Raw genomic sequence first — 20496 nt, forward strand, 5'->3', positions numbered from 1 at the left:
TGAAATTATTTTTAATTTTTTTTAAGAATTATTTTTATTTCCCCAGTAAACTGGTACTGTTTATGATTTTGTATCAAATGGATGCAAATCTCAGTTGCATTTGGCACAAGCTAAGGCTGAACTGAATATTTCTGATGAGGTTCTTTGCCACTGAATTTTCTGGGACCAAACCAACATATTTCTTTTTTTTTAATCCTGACCTGTCTTCCTTTGGCAGTTGTGATTTTCCCACCTTCTGTGAATAAAACTTGAAGAAAAGATTTGTGTGGCTCCCTACAGCAGGAATTAGTACACTTGCAGCACCACAGGGGAAAAAACCAAACAACCCAAACCACAAATCTTCCTTTTTCTATTTGAAATGTCTCTTTGCAGATGGTTTCATTTTCATAATCTTTATTCTATTTCTTCCCCCTCTTCTCTCCTAGAATATACCATTTGAGCCATTAGTAATCTCAGTGTTCTCCATGCAGTTCTTTTAGATATTTTTGTCAGTCTTGAATCAAAACGGTGCCAGATGGAAGCCCCATGCTCTTCATAGATGATCATTTCCAGTATTCTTCTGCAAGGTTGTATAACATATGTCCACAAGAAATTAAAAATGCTGTTTCCTTGTATGAACTGTGCACACTCAAGGGTGCCAAGAAGGTTAAGAAAACAACTGAGCCAGGACAGTTCTGTACTTTTTAAACAGATTAATTTCCTAAAGAGATGTTATATTAACATTTAGATTGGCTGTTGATTTGTTGTGGGTTGTCTTATTGCTAAAAACATGCATTGAGCAAAGCAGTCATGAAATACACCAGCTAAGACAAAAAGTTTTATATTAAAAATTGTAGCTTTTACTGTCAGAAGGGTGCCGTTTCTCTGGTTTGGTGGGTTTTGTTGGCTTAATTTTTTTCCCTTCAAATATGCTTATTGCTATTCCCTTTGACACCCATGGGAACTGAGTATTGACTTCCTCCTGTGCCGAAGGAACTTCCATACTGTGAGCAGGGCTTTTGAAAGCAGTCTCTGTGTTGATGTCATAACTTGCCTGAGATCTCTGATACTGGTATTTGGATGCTCAGTTCTCATTAAATGAATAGGAACAAAACATCCAAACCCTGTAGTAGCTCTGAGAAGGTCTGCTGGGGCCAGCTGCCCCAGGAGGCTGCTGTCCTTGCTAACTGTGCTCTCCTGCTTTAGCTCCCAGCCTCTGTCTCTGCAAGCCTGTCTCCTCTCATTTGCGTCTACATATCAGGTCATCTCTGTTATTTAAGAACAATCCTGTTGCGTCTGTTTGTATGGGTTTTGTGCAAAGTACTACATATGTTCACGAGAGCTATAAAAAGACCCTTGATATTTAAGATACTGAAAGAAACTGAATTTGTGTGGACTGCAAAGAGCTGCAATAAACACCAATAAAAATGGCCAAGCATTCCTGTTCTTTTAAAGTGGTTATTTTACATACCTAAGTAAATTATCTATCCTGTTTTCATGCATTCACAGAAAGCATTTAGTTTTGCTTATTTTTGGTATTTGGAAAAAGGATTCTGATCTTGGTAAAAAACCAATGTCTTTGTGCTAAAGTAAAACTGTTTCACTCTGCTTTTGGGACAGGCAAGGGGAGCACACGACATCAATCATTGTGGGCTACCTGATGGGTAGTAGCTTGTTCAGGAGAGCTAATTAGGTTGCTTGCAAACATTCTATGCAAATTTTCAGTCTGCTTTCCTAAGGAAAAAAATTCTTGTTTTGATCCTGCTGTCTGTCGCTGTTGAGCAATTTGGTCAGCTCCAATAAAATTGGTGAAAACAGCAGAGGTTGCAAAATGTTGGCTTGCTCCAGGTTTCACAGACTCAACAGCTGGGCATAAATCAGAGATTCTTGCAGATGAGGCAGCGATGGGATCTCAATTCATCTTAGACAGAAAAGCACAGAGTTATCCACACCTGCTGTCTTGGATCACCCACCTCTGTCTGGATGGAGTGCTCAGCTGGCATGTGCAGAAATGCAACGTCAAGTCCCTGAATCAGAAAGGGACCTGTAGCTGAAGGGTTCTAGTGCTGGGAGATTTCTGACAATAAATAAAGCTATCTCTTTTTCTTACCTGCTGGTACAACCCACTGTTGTGAATAGTGAAACTCCAGAGGAGGAAAATGTGCATTGAAAAAGGTAGGCAGTGGGCTATGGCCATTCTGATCCTCCACTGCTTGTTGACATTATCCTCATCCATTTTCAGACATAATGCAGGCTGCCACTTGGGAAAGCATCAGCGTTTTTGGGAGGAGGAAATTGTTTGACTGGGATGGCTGTTTTACAGATGTGGTTTATTTTAATACTCCTGTACTTTCCTGGGCTGTTTGTTGGGTCTTGAGCTGTCAAGTGCTAGGTCAGGTGTTTTGGGGTTGGGAAATACCATGAAAAAGGAATTGCAAGACAACTAACTGACTTTTCACTGTATATCAGAAACTCCTCTGAGAAGTCCAGAGACTGGGGGCCTCTATGGATTCTCTGAAATTAGCTTATTACTTGACTGTTAAGTGTATTGTATATGCCAAGGAATTAATTTTTACAGCAAACTTGTCTAGGACTTGGGCAAAGGAGCAATTAATTCTCTGGAAATAGATCCATTATCATAATTGCTAATGGATGCAAAACTCTCTTAGACACAGATGGACAAAAAAACCTCTTTCATCTTTGTGATTAGCGTACCTGAAAGTCAGGTCTAGCCTACGTGACAGGTAGTCAGCCCATTAAAAACCTTAATCTAGTGCTAATTGTGGCTGCTGAGCTCCAGTGTATCAGATGGAGGAGAGACCACAGGTTGCTCCTTTCGCCTCTCCCACAGCTAGCACAGGAATACCCACCCCATCACTTTTCCTCTCTCTGTGGATGTTCTTCTCCTTATGGGTGTAATTAGGATTTTCCTGCTGACAGCAGGAATCAGTGGATGTAGTGTTATGAACATCTCAAACTAGAGAGATGTTCATGCCCTCAGTGTTGAGCAGACCCAGTGTGTCCTGTGCAGAGAGAGGAGGGTGGTCCCTGCCACAAACACCTGCCAATTTGTAGAAAAGATCGTTTGTCTCTCTGCAGCCCAATGAAATGGGGCTAGTCAAAGAAAACACAGACGTTCAGGGGACAGAGTAAGACTTTTGCTCCTTTTTCTATTTGCTGTGTCATTCTGCAACAAATCTTACATCTTCAGCTTGATTTGTGGTTGAAAGGACGTTTGGGAACTTGCAGAATCATAATTAATATTTCATGCAATCCAATCCTTGAGAAGCAGCTAACAAAGAGCACACAGTGCTGTGCAGCTGCCAAATGCTGTGTGTTTCCCTGGGCCAAGGGACTTCCGTGCTCCATGGGCATGAGCCTCCCCCAGTCTCCAGGCAGCATCCTTGGGGCCCTGGCTCTGCCCCCCAGCAAACATGAATCTGCATCTGCAACTACCTAACGTAGTACTGGTGGAAGATGGGAAGGGGTGAAGGGAATAGAACAAAAGGCTTTTATGAGAGTTGATTTGTTGCTATTTAATCTGTAGTGACAAAGGCATTGTTAATAGAACACAGGGAGGATGCTCAGATGGGCTAGACCTCAGGCCTGAATGCTTGTGACGTCTGAGAACACAGGCTGTGCTCTTCTGATCTGTTCAGCATCTCTTGAGCACCTGCAATGTGCTTCTAGAGCATCTTGCGTGGTGTTAGGTGACATGACTTTTTTTTAATTGAAAGCCTAATGTGGTTCAGACCTAGCATGGGTCCAGCTCTGCTTTTTCTAGCATCTAGTTAACAGTGTAACAGAAAAGAGAGAGAAGGGAGAGAAGAGAAAAATTGGGAATTTATAAAACTGTTGGAACTTAGTTTTCTGTTCATTTTACAACAGCATATAACAGGGCTAAAGTCTAGAATGAAGATATCTAGTGAAATGCCATGAAAGTAATTGATAAGTAATATTAACCTCTGTGATACTGCCCTCCCCTCCTCTTAATCAGGAGAATTGGACCTGTGATGGTAGTTGGTGGGAGACGAACCACTGAGGTTGCTTCCTGCACAGGTAGGTGAACAATAGGAACAGCTGTGCAAATACTGTGAGGTTCAGACCTGCATGATGAATGAGACACAACAATAGCAGCTCTCCAGAAGCTGATGTTCAGCATCAGAGGCCATTGTGTAATTAAAAATAAATCCCAGTCTGGTGAGGACATTTATGACTTCTACTTTACTAGGCACAAAGCAAGCCTGAATCTTGTGGTCCCAGGCACTAAAACAGTCATTTAACATAATTGCACCTCTTTCCAGAAATCCCAGCATGGGGATGAACTGGCCCAGAAACACTCCCATGGAGGTTGGGCAGCCAGCAAAATATTGATTGAAGTAAGTGATGGAATATGGAGAATTACATTCACTAATGTGGTATTACGATGGAGGCATAGTAGGCAGGAGGGCTTCATCCCAGTTTTCCACGACTGTGGTTAAGGATACAGTGTCTTGGTGCTGGGGGATTGTAATCCTCAGAGATATGGCAGCATTTGGCAATAAGTCATGAAATACTTATTTCAAAGGTAAGGGCTTCCTTTCTGAGGTACAGCATGCTGCTTGTAAGCAGCCTCGGTGCTTATGGTTAGATTTGTGAGGATTCAAAGTTTATGCACCACCAAGCACTGCGATCCTTCAAGGAACAACCATTGAGTCCTTCCATCAGGGTGGTTAAAGCTATTGGCTTTAATGTTTAGATGTTCAGATTCTGGGGAGCCAGTGTGAGTCCCAGATGGTGGTGAGGGCTGAACTGCACCATCGGGCAGAAACAAGGGTGTTGCACTTAGCTGTGAGCAGTATTCATCACAAAGTGTCATCACCAGGTTATATTCAGCTAATGAGCAGTGATATTAGAGTTCTGAAATTGTCAATACTGTTAAGTCACTTTCTAAGATATATTTCATGTGGTTTAAAAGTGTATCTTCTCTTTCTATAAAGGTGGAAGCCCTTTACTTCATTCCTGCTTAAGGCAAGTCCAAGCTAAGTAACCACATATAAAATACAGCCATGTGGTCAGGTATCGAAAGTGAGTTCTTTAAAAAATATCCATTGAAAGCATTGCAGAGTAGTTATGAATGCATCTGGATTTGACCAAAGTCCACATACTGTAGCAAGCTGGGTTCAGAACATCTAGTGAAGCAGGAGAATTGACATGATCTTTCATGGTTGTACAACCAAATAGAAATGTACTGACAGCATTTAGAAATAATGATAGTTTTGAGGGAAGGAATAGGCACCAGCCTCTCCTCTATGGGTAATGACTTCACAGGCAGGGCTTTCAGTTATTGGAGTTGGGCTGCACAGTGTTGCACTTCATTAAATGATTTTTGGCTCCTTTTGGATAAGCATTGTGGGAAGCATTACTGCCTGTTTAAGTGTGAACTGACCTTCAGACAGAAATGAGCATAGGAAGCTACTTCAGTATTGTTGGATAACAAAGAACCATGGAAAAAGCCATAAAATACTTTCTTGATATGGCAACATGCTCAGTGCTCTTGGAAAAGACAAGGTTGCACGACACTACTTGAATTTGTCTATGTGACCTTTCAGCAATTTCCAACCTTAATTTTTTTGCTGGTGGGTGCTGGCCTGATGTCCTTGATGATTATCTTGGTTTCCCAGTACAGATGAAACTGAGTTTGGAGAGTAAATATTTCTTCTAGAAATAACCAGTTTTTCCTAGAGACCAAAGCTGCTCTTATAGTGTGATGGCATTTTAAAGTTCTGGTTAAATAAGGAAAAGGAAAAACCTGACAATGTGTACTGGGCACAGCCCTGGAGATGAAGAAGTAGGTGCTTCACTCATGGAAGTGAACACAATGGTACTTCATTACCGGAGGTGTTGAGGAAATGAGTCACAAGTCATTAATGAAGAGCTCTCAGTTCATCCCTTCTTCAGGAAGAAGTAGCTCTTCTAGGTATTCTTAATGAAAATGGTTCTTAGTGCTTCAATGTCAGGAAGAGAAGTTGAATTGTTTCTCAAGAAGCATTATCTTGCCACACTAGGCATCAGTAAATGCAGGTGTATCTAACTTTTTGCTCAAGGAAGAGAGTTTAGTTGATTCAGTTCCCTTTTTTCAGTTTTCAGCTGCCACTGTTTCCTTTAATTGTCTTTTAATAAAAAAAACCCAAATATGACACGATGTTCTACTGATTAACACAGTAAAAACATTCTTAAACAGCTTATAGTCAAATTCATTTAAATACAGTGGGATGAAGTCACTTATATTGCTGATTCCAATCAGCTTTGCAAGTTGGACATTTGGTGAGGTCAGGTCGCTTGTGGAATAAAGCATCTGTCCCTTCCATGCATATTACTGATGTCTTTGTTTTTTTTTCTTTATACTAACTGCTTTAATTAGTGATTGGTGCATTAACGACCCAAGGTTTTAATTTACAACTTGGTGCCTGAGCAGAGGAAGGGGGACACAAGGGCAGGCAGTGGAGTGACTGCTGGCTGCAGGGGAGCAGAGCCAGTGCCTGTCTGTGTGGTTGCTGTGGGTGATTTTATCCTTACGGGAGCAAAGACATTGCCCCAAGCTGGGAGACTGCTGGGCTGTGGTGCCAGACACTGGGTGACAATATGAGGTGCAGGCAGTGTGTTCTCAGTGCTGTAGAAGGGGAAGTAAGATGCCTGTGAAGCTGTATGTGAGCATGGCTCTGGTGGGTCCCTGTGTGCACCTGCCTTGACAGGATGGTGCTGGCATTTGCTAATAGCAGCATCCAGTCTGTGCCTTACACAACAGTCTGTCTGCTTTAGCTTTTGTCATGAGAAGACAACAGTAAGTTGCTTGCCTCTGAACATCTATCTCTATGAAGGTCAGCAGGGTTTAGTTTTGAAACAAAGATTGTTCCAGGACCATGTGTTTCATTTGCAGTAATGTTGTAGCTGAATACCTCTCAGGAAAATTTTCATCCCATTTAGAGCAACTTTCTGCTTAGGCCAAATGTGACAATGACATCACGCTTCCCCTCTGAATGTTTCCTACAGTGACTAAACATCCTTAGTGCTAGTATTTGTTTTGATTTGATGTGTATCTTGAGTTATTGATGTCTGTGAGTTTTTCTACCCCAAGAGTGCAAGGATTTTGGTCTAACATTATACTTAGGAAGGAGCAGTTCCCCAGCAGAAATGATCTGTTTCTCTTACTTTCATATTGGGTATAAATGCATACACTCATGTTGATGTCCCGAGGTCAATAATCACAGACATACTGGTCTGGAAGAGACCTTAGCAGCCTGGACACTGGGAGTGTGTGCCATGGCATTCACCAACCCTTCTGTGCCCTCTCCTGGTCTCCTCCTCTCCCTCTCCTTATTGGTAGAGGAAAGGACAGGTGGGAGTATAAGAGCATCATGCATGAGGTGGCTGCTCTGGAGCTCTCTGCCTCCAGCTGCCTTCTTGCTGGGGAGGTTGCTGCATCACTGTGCTTCTTGGTGAGGGTGACAGCTCCTGTCAGTTCCGAAACCATTTGGAACACGGCATAGAACCTACTTTGTTAATTATAAAATTATCTGCTGTCATACTACGGTGGTGACCTCAGCTCTATATGCAAATGTACTGTGGATGTTCTGGAATAACAAGTACCACAAATAAGTAGTATTTTTGAAAAGAATTTGGAGATTTTGTAGATTTCTCAAGCTACTTCTGGCAGAGCACTTCCTGGGATTGGTAATGAAATCAGTCATTTTGCAACACTCTTCCAAGTTTAATGCCTACGGTCTCATGGTGGCAGCTTTAAAAAGCTGTTTATCTCATTAAAGTTCAGTTAACTCATTTCTGAAATTAGAAACTTTTATGATTAATGACTTGTAGTAGTTTGCTTTAAAGAAGATGCTTGCTAATCAGATCTGATTTATTTCCCTAAATTACTTCTGAGACTTGTATTATTGCCTTAGTTGTGACACAGTGACAGTGATACTTGGTACTTCAAGAAAAATAATTGGTAGTGATGTAATTCATGCCTGCAAGAACTGTGTCTAAGAAGAAATTGAAAACTACATGGCTGTAATAGTGAAACACAAGGAGAATTTTTTTTGGTGAATTTTCCAGCTTGAGCACAGAAATTCCCATTCATTTGAACAGAGGCCTGCCAGGCTAAAAGGCTTAAGATGGAGACTACAAAGAATAGGTGACATTCAACTTGACTTGCTTTCTTTAACCTTTGTTAGTGCCTCTGAACTGAGATGTAAATAACATGGGTGCTAACCTTTCCATCGTCCAAACCCTCACAACTGGAATTCTGAGTCAGAAATAGCAGTTTCGCAAACAATTATTTCCAGACACACACGAGTGAGGATGACAGCGCTGGGGGTGTTATCACTGAAAGGGCATCTGAGTCGCAGCTCCCTGTGTGTTCACAGCGTGGATGCCAGAGAGTGGATGCAGGGTTCAGACTGAGGTGACATCTCTGCTCCTCCCCAGTCCAAGGAGAGTGTGTAGGGGATAGATCCCAGGTTTTACAATATCTGACATCAGCTGAGAATGCTGGGACTGATTCTGACAATGTCCCCAGATGGTCTGTACTCTATGGTTTTCAGCTTTCTTTTCCAGTTGAATTCAAAAGCCTTCATCTTGCATTTGGGTCCTGTGGTGGTTTGGGGTAACATACAAGAGCAATTTCCTGTGCAGGATGTTTGAACTGCAACCCTGGACCATGTCCCAAGGCTGGCAGGTTGCCCAAGGAGTGCTCCCAGTTCCCTCTGAATCCCTGAGACAATTGAAGCCCTGAGGTCCCTCCTTGGGGCCAAACCCCCTCAAATGCATCTGTTGGGCATGTTCATCACTTAACCCTTAGCAGGAAGCCACCAAGTCTCATTTACAAAATATATTTACCTCTTCTTGGAGGCAGTGATTCCTTTATTAAAAAAAAAAAAAAAAAAAAGACAAAATCCTGTCAAAGCCTGGATCTCTAAGATTAGTATTTTCGAAGAGGAAAATGTGGTTTTTTGCTCCCCTTCCACTCCTTTTGTGTCTTTTTTTCCCTGTTACATATCTCCTGGTTTGTTGTGGTTTCCTGTTTTGAAGTTGGTTATATCAGGTTACTCTTCTTTGTACATTATAGTGGGATTTCTATGCAATACTTAATTCTGTTATCTTTAAAATTACAGACTTGGCCCATGCAGTCATACTCCACACTCTCTTCCCACTTTGAAAAGGAATCCTACAAGCACACTAAAGCAAGTTTAGAGAGTGACTCCATGAGTATAAATAGCTCACAAGCAAGAGCAGCACCTGCCATCTTTGAAATGTCTCGCACTTCCCACAAATCACTCGTGCACGCTGGGCTTGATCACAGCTATTGTTTGTGCTAAGCTTTCTCCCACTCCTATAATCCTCCTATTTAAATGGATGGGATATTTTTCATACAGGAAAGATTTTGTGGATATAAATCACAGCCAAGTATTTTGTGGACACGACACGGTGTACATGTGCGTGTTCTGCCAAGGGCAGAGAAATGGAAATGTTGACAAGAACCACACTTTAAATGGAAAGGATGTAGCTCTTTCAAAACTGCCTCATGTCATATACTTTGACTCTTGCTGCTTCTTTTAAGGAGTTCCTGATGCTTCCCAAATATAGCAGCTTGGGGTCTGTGTGAAAGCCTGATTGATAGGATCTGTTGCTTTTTGTGGGCTAGTGGGTGCTGGGCTTTTGCCACATTCTCCTGGGGTGGTACAGGGCCAACGGCCTCTTTTTAGAATACACCACCAACTTCTTTTGTGTATAATTTAATATCTTTCAGTCTCATGAAGCCTATAGATGGCCAAAAAAGATGCCATGTTTTCACTATGGCTTTTAAAAAAAGCATTGTATGTGTAGCTGTATATACTCACGTGCTTTGCAAAACAAAAGTCAAGTGGCTATTTCAGGATCTACAGATTCTTGAGTTTAACTGTTGACATGACATACTCGGATAGTTCAGCATTTGGTTAGCACCCTGTTCTGAGAAGCATAGGTTTTATTGAACACACTGTTTGAGCAAACCACTCAAAAAGCCCCACTTCTCTGTTGTCATGTTTTCCTTCAGACGTAGCCAAGGTTGTTTTTATAAGCTGCTGCCTATAACTGCTGAAAGGAGAGACATATATGGGGCTTATGCACCCTAGTTAATATAGTCTGCTGTACCCAGTGTGGCTTAGTTTTCCCTCAAGCTTGAAATTGCACAGCACAAGCCTGCTTTAAAATCTCTCATGCCATGAGGGTTTTCCTGGTCTTTCAAAGTTTAATCAGACCCTGAACCTCTCCTCTTTGTGTTGGATAATATTCTGGTTGACCAAGATTTTTCTTCCAGTTTCTGCAAGGTGGTGTGGATTATGTGGATAGTTCTTCTGTCTGAAAATGTGCTTGATCATTGGTGGTGGTGATGTCAAGTCAAGGAGTCTAAAGAGAGGTGAGGGGCTGGCACATGGAGCAGTCAGCTGGTGGGCGGGTGCGGGAGGCACTTGAAGGGAAGGTGATGCCTGGTGCTATTTAAATCAGTGGCAGATGTGTCGATATGCCTGCCACGTTCCTTAAGGCAGTTGGGGGAGCTTGAAGTTTATAAACGATTCTTCTCCTGACTCCTGCTAATTTTAGCCTTGGAGTGTTTACAAACAGAGCAGAATTTGTCTCCACTCCTGATCCAGAAGGATTTCAGCCCCGTCTCTGTTGGCATATTCCATAGAGAAAAACAAAAAGGGACACAAAATAGCAATAGCTATTAAAAGATGCTGAGGGAGCAATCAGATTGGAGGCACAGAAAGCCAAATCTTGTGGCTATAAATAATATATCTGCAGCTATCGTAGCGTCACCAGAAAGTGGTAAGATATACACCTAGGAATAATTTTGGAGGAGAAAAATGGGGAACAGGGAGCCAAGCTGAAAGCACAGTTTCTTAGCGTTGCTCCAAGGCAGGATCTAGTAAAGTCTCAGGAAAAGACCAAAGCTGGATGACATGACAAGTAATAACCAAGCTGTAGTCACCAGCACTGAGCCCAGTTGCATTCCTGCTTCAACCAGAATGCCAAGTGTTGCTGCACACCAGATATTGCATACAGCATTCCTGATCTGAATGCACTGTTTAGCTACTGCTTTGAAATGACGCAAAAGAAAAATGTCAAAAAAATTCAATTATATCAACACAGTTGGAGCTTCAGAAATAGATGTTTAAATACACACAAACCAGTTTAAAATACTTCCCCTTCAAAACTGTGACTTCCAAGTACAGTTCTTTGAACAAGGAACATCTCCTAAAGTGTTTGCAGTTTTCTGCAAAGGATGAGCAGGCAGAATCCTCCTGAGCTGGTGAGGCAAGGACCTGTACCTGATACCAGTTTGAAAGAGAAAGGCTATAGCTGGAAGCTGTGCCCTGAACGAATCCAAATCCCCAACTTGTCTGAAGTCTGCTCTTTAAAAAAACCCTCCAAGTCATGTGACTCTTGACTTTGAGAGCTAAAGCTTTGCTTCTCCTCAAAGATCAAGCTAGCTACTAGACCACTGCCACAGCCTGCCCCCTGTGCTGTGGGAATTTTATGGGTTAGTGGGACTCATATAATTCTGTAACAAAAAAAAGCGAAAAATATTTCTCATTTCTTTGCTTTTGCCCTCCCATGGTACTGTGCAAGTCATTCAGATCAAAACTTGGTTGACACATGAGAAATACCAGCTGCCATCTGATTAAGACATGTGAGAGGTTTACAAGGTAGCTACGAGTTCAGCTCAGTTGAAAATGTACAGGAGCTGCATGGCATGACCACAGTGTCTTGATGAAAGGAAACAGGAGAAATAGTGCAGAAATGTTCAGTGTAATATGGGTGGGCTTCATCTTCTGATCCTGAGTGAATATTGAACCTAGATCAAGTCTGAGTGAAGGAAATGCCAGAAAAATTCCATCAAATGCTGCTTAAAATTGCTGCAAGTTAAAGAGAGCTGAGGCAGTGGGATGAACTGCATAGCGGAAGGCAATTCCATGGAGGAAAGGAAGAAACTTATTTTGTGGCTAAACAATTCTAGTGCTGCTTGGTGTGAAAGAGCATGTTCAAATTAGCAGAATATGTCTTGTCTAACACTTTTAGGCTTCTTGCAACCCTTTGAACTTTCTTGCAAGTTGAGTTTCTTGAACTCATTTAATGTCTTTCTATTTTTCCTTTCAGAATCCAATCTGAACTTTAAGCATAACTGGTTTTTTTTTATTTCTTCGAGACCATAAATAGGCCTGAAAAACTAACCATAACATTCCCCTTGTTGTCTTTGAGGCTTGTAAAAATCAAACACTAATTAATTTTTATAACACTTTAGAAAAAATCAGACATAAAAAAGTTCTCCTATGATATCATTGCATACGAAAGCCTGCAATAATGTTAAAGCTCCCTTTCAAATATTACTGTATGTTCTTTTGCCTGCTATTGATCTATTAGCTTTCTGTGTCTCAAAATCGAGTGTAACTCCACAAAAGGCTCAGATCAGTCATGAAATGCTCATTGCAGTCCCTTGCCTGGCCATTACCAACATGGCCCAAGGTTTCTAATGTCAGGTCACCCCTTGTAATAGGACTTCATGACCATCTGAGTCTGCCTCTGGATTTCAGGACCAGATTTGGTATTGTGCACATTCTGCTTCCCTTTTCAAATACTACTTTCTCTCAGCTCCACAAAGCAGAGATCAGCCACCACTGCCAGACTGCAGCTTGGCGGAGTCAAACATCAAAGCTCCTGTTTCAGCTTGACTTCAAAACCGTTCAAGTTTTAACACTTGGCCAAGTAGCAGAAGGAGTTTTAAGAGGAAAGCTGTAATGTGCAGGATTATGAGCTACATGAAGGAAGACACTTTCCTTTAGGTTTACACATTAAAAAAATAGCAAACAACAGCGATTTGTGCTTCTTGTTATTATGTTCATGATGAGTGTGGGACCACCTTCACCCTTTGACTCATGCTATGAATAGCCCAAGAACCACTCCCAGGTCTTTCATCTCTATGCTGTCACAAACTTTTCACCAGTTTTGGAGAAGGGGCCCTGGGCAGAAATCTGTTTTGACATCAAGGCATCTGGTTTCAGGTAGGCTACCAAATGCTTCCTTCCTTTTCTTTCACTCCGCCTGCTAAAGTTCTGTCTGCAGGTGTCTAACAAAAGCTATCAAGTAATAACTTTATTTAAGTTGATTATGCTCCCCACTGTTTCCCCTGGAGAGGAGACAAACTACCTGTCATTTTTGCAAGGACCTTGCTTCATCTGCTTTGTGTGTGTGTGCACATTCACGCAAACATGAGCAGGGCTGGATGAGGTGAAGGGAAAGGGGGCACCTTGATTGCATTCTCCCATTTCAACATTGCTACATCATTGCTACTTGTAAAAATGTGTCCTTCATGTTTCCAGTGTTCCTCAGTTTTAGTGTGCTGGTGATAAATGGTTATTGCGTGTCTAAAGACTCTGGTGTTGGGGTGATGCTGCTGATTCAAAGGAGATGCAGACAGCTGCAATTCACAAACTTCAGGAGAGGGCAACCTCAAAAAAAGGCAGGCTGACAAGCAGTCATCTATTAGAAGTAATCTGGGTGGGATTTTAAGACAGAAAACTTCTTTTGTAAGCTTTTAAGATTTATTTTTTACTTCTCATTATCCTACTCTGATTTGATTGGTTAAGACATGTTTTCTCCAAGTTAAGTCAGTTTTGCCTGTTGTAATTGGTGAGTGAACTCTCCCTGTTCTTATCCCAACCACAAGCCTTTTGTTATATATTTTCTCTTCCCTGTCCTGGTGAGGAGGGAAGTGAAGGAACAGCTTTGGTGGGCACCTGGCACCCAGCCAGGGTCACCATGCCACACGATGTATGATCATTATCTCTTCCCACTAGTGTCTTCTTAGGGTGTCTCTGTTATCAGACTCATTTACTGAGAGAAATTAAATTGCAATCTCCACACTATCCATTAGCTGGAACTCTATTTGCGCATAGCAGTTGGGTTTTGGCAATCAAAAGGAGGAAAATTGTGCATAGCAAGCTGTCTGCCCAAACAAAGATCTGTGTAGCGCTTAAGATTGTGTAGGAATAGGAATGGTAAAACTAAGATGGGGACCAAATAAAACATCCATTAGAACAGGCATGTGCTTGCTAGATGATAGGCTGTGCTTTGGCCCTGTGTTTAATACTTATCTCATCTGTAAATCTCTGTGGGTTTTTTTATAACACACAACTGTTAGTAAATAAACTTGCCCTGACATTCCAATTGAAACAGAGGTAAGCCAAGCAATAAGGAGATGTACGATGGATTTCTTTTGGACTGATTTTATCAGCATCATTTCAAAACAGTGGCAACAAAACTAGACACATGCCCACTTCATTTAGTTATTTTATCAAAATGGAATAGATGCCTCTACATGCCAGTATGAATATTGAAATATAAATTGAAATGAGAAGTGTTTGTATTAGTGAGACTTTACCATGTCTGGAATCTTGAATTTAAGGTTTAATCCAGTTCCACCTGATTATTGGGAGAGTTTTACTACAGATTTACTGGGAACATATCAGGAACCATCATGACAATGCTAATTGAAACTTGCTGGACTGCTTTCATGGCATAGTGTAAGATTCCTGCTATATAAAAGAGTAGAATCTGGACCTTTTACAAATCTTTGTCTGCAGAAAAGAGAAAATTTCAACTTGAGAATCAGCCAAAGAACCAAAAAAAGTACATTGAACAGCAATGTCACTACTGTAGCTGTGTGAGTTCCAGAATTCTTCAGGGGATATATGTCTCTATAGATATTTTATGAGTGTAGGAAAAGCATGTTCATGACTTGAGTGTGTGTTTTATAGACAGACCATATAGCTACTGCACATTAAGCAGCACTAGTTACATTGTATAAAAGCACTTCCAGTTTACAGTTTCATATTGTAAGTGATAGTCGACTTAGCCAAGCCTGTGCCAAGTCAGAACCTTCTGGGAGATATTTCTAAGGGAATAAACACCCTCAGCAGAGGGACAGCTCCGTGCAGCACGTCAGCTCTGCTGTGCCTGTTTCTAGAGAGCCACCCTGAGCTGTGAGAGCCCAAATATGATCTACTGTGTATCCGTGTCTACTGCAAAAGCCTCATGTTTCACTTCACTCTTGGAGCTTGTGAGACCTTGCTGAGCCTGGGGCAATTGCATTTGTCCCTCTGGGAAGGAGAGCTCAGGAACCATAAAAGGGTACAGATGATGCTCCAGCCATTCGTGCTGCCTGGCTTGTTGCCACTCAGTTTAGATGACTCCATCACAATCTCAGGAGGTGCACAAAAGGTGTGTAATTAGAGCAATTTACTATATTTGACTTTAAATTTTGCTCCCCCCCCCCAAAAAAAAAAAAAGACACTCTTGAATTTAAAGCCTCCCAAGGCATACAGGCGGAGAGGGAACACCTAAACAACATTTGCATACGATACATCAGATTTCTTTGATTAAACATCACTAAATCTTCTTCCTCTGGGTATGTGATTTATCTGTAGATGCAGAAATTGCTTCTAATTCTGAAACTCAGAGAATGCTGTTGGTGAGAGGTACAGGATCCATGCCAGGGCCATGTGTAGGTAAGTTTCTGTGTAAGCCTGGCTGTGCTATGTAGAGCGTATCACTTCTGTCACCACAGCATCCGAGTGCTTCTCAGCTTCCAGTATTACAGCTGTAAAGCAATGAGGTGACAATTTTGCCTACTATAGTTGGGAAGTGATGTACCAAGATGCTAAGACTCAGATTCATGTTTAAATATTTGTGAGTTAGTTAAATTTTGTTGCAAAGCCAGACCTGCAGTGATTTACCCAAAATCCAGAGATGCTTATTTTAAAGCAAGAAACTGATGAGGGAAGTTGAAGACATAAGTCAGTGCCCTGACCACAAATACCATCTCCACTAAAATATTTGAGCCATCAAGGTAGCTTTAAGATAAAAGGCTGTACAAACTGTACCTGGGTTGCAATAAACCTTCATGCAAATCCCCGTATATTTTGAATACCTAACACTATATTTTATTACTGTTTTAACTGGCACTTCAAAGCCCTGAAAACTAGTAAGGGCAAAAATCAACTCATTTTACAACAGCAGGGTAAGCTCTCTCTGCCCATCAGTAGGTACAATTCTTCTGCAAACTGCTGAGCTACTGCCTCCTTGAATGTATGGGCCTCATTTGGTCAATGTAATAACTATTCCTGTCAAATGGTCTCCTGGCAAAGGTGAGAATGGCTCACCTAAAGCAAGTTCACTGTCAGCACTATGCATAGCATTTATCAGTGGCCTCCAGTGCTGGAAAGACCTCAGACCAGAGGTGTGTATTGTCAGTGATGTCAGCAAAGAGGGTCCAAGTGCCTTTGAAAATCAAGGTGTAAGTTGTATTGGACACCTTACACCTCCTTTCTGGGGTCCACTGCCTCCTTCTGACAGCACTGGCTCAGCTGAACCACAGAATCTCTCCTTCCCCACTCCACTTCCAGCTCTCTATATTCAGTGGTCTGTGTTTGACTGGAGAGAAACAGCCAAGAAAAAGATCAAGCTTTTGATCCTCTTGCCAAGTCTCTGAAGTGTTTAAAGAAAAATCAGAGAAAAGGCTCAAGTAAAACAGACTTACACTGAGAGCACCCTACGTCTACTATCATCTTAGGGCTTACTGAATCCTAGAATCATTTACGTTGGAAAAGACCTCTGAAGTCACCAAGTCTGTTTACCTGGCATTGCCACGTTCAGTGCTAAACCACATCCCCAAGTGCCACATCTATGTGGTTTTAAAAACCTCCAGGGATGGTGACTCCATCACTTTTCTGTGCATCCTGAATCTGTGCAAAACAAAGCTGACCCTGTCAGGACAATTCCTTGGTTCCAGAAACAGAGCAGAGGTTGATCATAGTACAGACAGATACATGGAGGTCTGGTGGAGCTCTGCTTGAAGACCTGGGGTTCAGTTTTGTGCTTCGTGTATTTTTTAGAGGAAAGTCATTTACCAAGTGCAAGCATTAAGGTCTTCCAGGTGGCAGCTGTGATCCTGGCTCTTCATTCTTAGCTAAAACAGACCTCATTTTCCTAATCACACCTGATCTCCAGCCACTTGTGTGTGAGCAGTGGGAATCAGACTTTATTCCACGTTGTGGGCTCATCACCCACTAATTCAGGGGATGTCCTGCCTCCTGGCAGCTCAGTGCCCTCGCTTGGGGCAGGAGCAGGGAGAGGCTGGTCCCGCAGGCCATCGTAAACTGATCTGTCTCCAGCTGTCCCCGGCGCTGAGCTGGAGCAACGGAGGGTGAAGGGGCAGCAATTCGGCTCCGCTAAAAATAGCGACTACACAGCCCTGGGTGCTGTCGCTCCTCCCGGAGACCCCCGGTGCAGGGGCTGAGCTTGTGGGCGCGTTACCTCTTCTACCGTGGGGGCAAGATATGCGGAGGAGTGCCCAGAGGCCACGGGGAGGGCCGTGCCGTCAGCATATTGCCTTCCCATGGGGGTGCCCAGCTCTGTCTTGTTCCCTGTCAGTCTTGGAGAAATTCACTGTGTTCCCCGCTCCTAACAAGCCATTCTGGAGTGGGGAGAAGAGGTTGGAGGAGTCCGGCTGTCGCACCGAGGGAGTCCCCCAGGCACTTCACGGCTCACTCTTCCCAGCATTTTATTTGGGCGCTAACGAGTAGGGCTAGCCTTGCAGGAGCGTCGGCTGCACAGGGTTTCTCCTTCTCTCCCTCCCCGTCGGTGGCCCGGGTCGTAGGATGTTTTGCGCCCTCCAAGGAGGACGGGGCGGGGGGAGGGGGGACACACCGTTTTGTAGTACAGGTGAGGGGAGCTTTTGTTGCTCTTGGGGGTCCCTTCCTACTCCCTTCCCCTGCGGGGGCCGGTGGAGAGGAGGCAGGGAGAGGGGTGAGAGCCGTCCCACATCCCGGGGCAGAGTAGTAGGGATGGAAGGCGGACGGTGCAGGCTCTGCGTGTCCTCACTTAAAGAGAATCTGGTGCCCTCCTTTTCCCTCCACGTTCCCGTAGAGTGTCCCCCGTCCGGCTCTCATCACTTCCGCGACGGCAGCAACAGGCTGCCGGGCAGGGACCGGGCGATGCCGGGGGCCATAGCCCCTTGGCTGGAGCCTCCTCTTGTGGGATGATGGGTTGAGAGTGGCTCCCCAGATGTGGAGGCAGTCCAGGGCTGCACCGCCCCCCGCCCAGTGATGGGGCACCGTCCCGTAGCTGGAAGGCAGCGAGATACGTGTTGCCCCCTCCCCCCAACTCCCCCACATCCCGGTATCATTTGATGGGGACCCGGGCTGGCTGATTGGGAAGGGGTGCGCGGAGCTGGGGGTGGCTGGAGGGGGCAGCTCCAGCACTGTTTCCGCGAGCATAAACCTGCCGCCTCTTCTGCAGTGCCGGGGACTCGCATCCTCCTCCTCCTCCTATCCGCGGCTGCAGCTCTGCTGCTCCATCCCACCGTTACTAGAGGAGGATGCGAAAAGAGAAAAAACAAACCCCAACACAGCCAAGCAAACAACCCTCCCCAACTCACAGTACCCTCCTCCCCCCAGTCGGTGAGACTTCCAGGACCGGCTGCGCTTCCCTGGCCCTGGGGAGGGGAGGCAGAGCCGGGGAGGCGGGGGAAGGAGGGGGCCGGGGCCAGGCAGACACAGGGAGAATCGCTTTTGTCTCCGGCACGGCGAGCGGCGCAGGGGCTCGGTGCTGCGGCTGCCGGAGCCCCCCGCTCCCCGCTCCGCTCCCGCAGGCACCGCGGCGGCGCCGCCGGGCTCCGAGGCACCGCGCCGGGGAGCGGGCAGCTCGCCGGCTCCTGATTTTTTTTCCCCTCCCCTTCTGTTGGTGTTATTTCTGCCTTTTTGGCGTAGAGGATCCCCCACACGCACGCACGCTGCCCACCGCCCGAGGTTTCTTTGGGTCCAGCCGGAATCCGCGACGCTCCCGGGGATTTTCCCACCCAAGCTGGGGTCTATGAGCGGGAAGGTGATCAAGCCCAAAGAAGAGAAAGATGCTTCCAAGGGTAAGGCAGGCGCAGCCGCCCCGATAACCGGCGTGTTCCCCGGCCCGACCGCGGACAGCCCGACCTTACCGGGCTGGGAGGGAGGCAGCGCTTCGCTGACAGCCCGGGGGAGCCCGGGCGCGGGGAGGGGATCGGTGCCCGGCGTGCGGGGCGCTGCACTGGCACGGCGGGGTGTGGGGGCCAGGCTCAATGCGGCACCGCCGAAAGTAAGTGCCCCCCCTTCCCCGCCGAGGCGGGGGGCGGCTCCCCTGCCGCGGGCCGGGGGGTGCTCGGCGGTGCATCGGCCCCGGCTCTGGCCGAGGAGAGCGGGGCGGCGGAGCGGGGAGTCATCGCCATGGAGACGCGGGGCCGGGGCACCGCCGGTGCCGGGGGGACGACCCCCCAGCTGGGGCGGCGCTCGGGGGTGGCATCCCCGACCCGGTTCGCCCCCGGGACCGGCGGGGCGCTGGGGGCATGCGGGGGCGGGGTGCATGGCTGGGGGGACTGCGGTGCACGTAGGGTGTCCCTGTCACGCTGCATGGCCGGGGGGCGCAGTGCCCGCCTGGGGGCACACACAGGTGGCGGTGCCCCACGTCCGCCGGGCCCCCATCCCCGGCGCAGGGCTGGTGGGAACGTGCGGGAAGGGGCTGGTGCGGGAGCGCTCCGTGTCCCTCCAGAGTGGTGTTCCCGTGTGTTCATACATAAATCCATGTGTCGTCTCAAACGTCCATCTGGGTGGCAGGCTGGGGCTGGCGGGGTACCCGGTATGGGCCGGGCCTCCCCGAAAGAGGAAAAACTGCTCTTTATTTACTAGTTTTATCAAACGTAATGGGTGCTTCCCTGGCATTTACTTTTTTTGGTAGCCTAAGAGGCCAAATCAAAACAATTCATTCTTTCTATTCTTTTTTAAAAACTTTTTGGTTTCCTGCTTTTGAAAGTTTAACACTTTTGAGACATATTTTGTGGGGTTTTAATGTTTTTTTTTCCCCCTCACCTGTTTTTCCAGTTCTATGATGTCTTTTGACCAAAACCTTAGCATTTGCATCAGATTTTTATTTTATTTTTTTACAACACAAGTTCACCGCTCAGATACACTGCAAAACCTTACATTTTTCTATATAAATATTTTTTGCCTTTATATTTTCTTCTTTGAAGTTGAGTTATTTTTTTTCTTTTGTGGTGGCCTTATTCACTACATTGCACTTTAAATAATTAATTAAGCAATGCAGAACAAAAGATTCTCGCCTTTCTGAGGAATTATTTTGCCTGATTTAGAACTGTGTTGTAATCTTAAACAAAAAGAATTTGCTATACTTGTGCTATGCTTGCTTGAAGGCTTGTTTTTTTTAGATCAAACATTCATATTCTGGTTTGTGCTATGATTACAAGTTCTAATGAATTAACTTCTGGTTTGAAATTGCCTGTATACAAGTTTTGCCACATATATGTATTTCAGAACATTGGGATAAAGGTATTTGTATCTACTGTTAATGAGTCAGTAATGACTTAGGCTGCGAGGATTTGATTTCTGTTGTGACAGT

The 20496-nt window shown here is 44.7% G+C and overlaps 1 protein-coding gene across 3 annotated transcripts in view; it reads left to right on the top strand.

Annotated features, from left to right (window-relative positions):
- Positions 1 to 20496, top strand: part of FGF13 (fibroblast growth factor 13) — a 309179-nt gene that overhangs the window by 45842 nt on the left and 242841 nt on the right. The window contains exon 1 of one of the 3 annotated variants that reach the window (XM_071569285.1): positions 18527 to 18976. The exons of 1 other annotated variant lie outside the window; for it this stretch is intronic. In XM_071569285.1, the coding sequence (XP_071425386.1) occupies positions 18928 to 18976 (49 nt within the window). In that variant the 5' untranslated portion in view covers positions 18527 to 18927. Of the gene's footprint in view, positions 1 to 18526; positions 18977 to 20496 lie in introns of those variants that run through there. One more of the 3 variants, XM_071569291.1, reaches the window with a different exon arrangement.

Source organism: Pithys albifrons, chromosome 14, assembly GCF_047495875.1.
Source record: "Pithys albifrons albifrons isolate INPA30051 chromosome 14, PitAlb_v1, whole genome shotgun sequence".
Taxonomy (NCBI): Eukaryota; Metazoa; Chordata; class Aves; order Passeriformes; family Thamnophilidae; genus Pithys; species Pithys albifrons.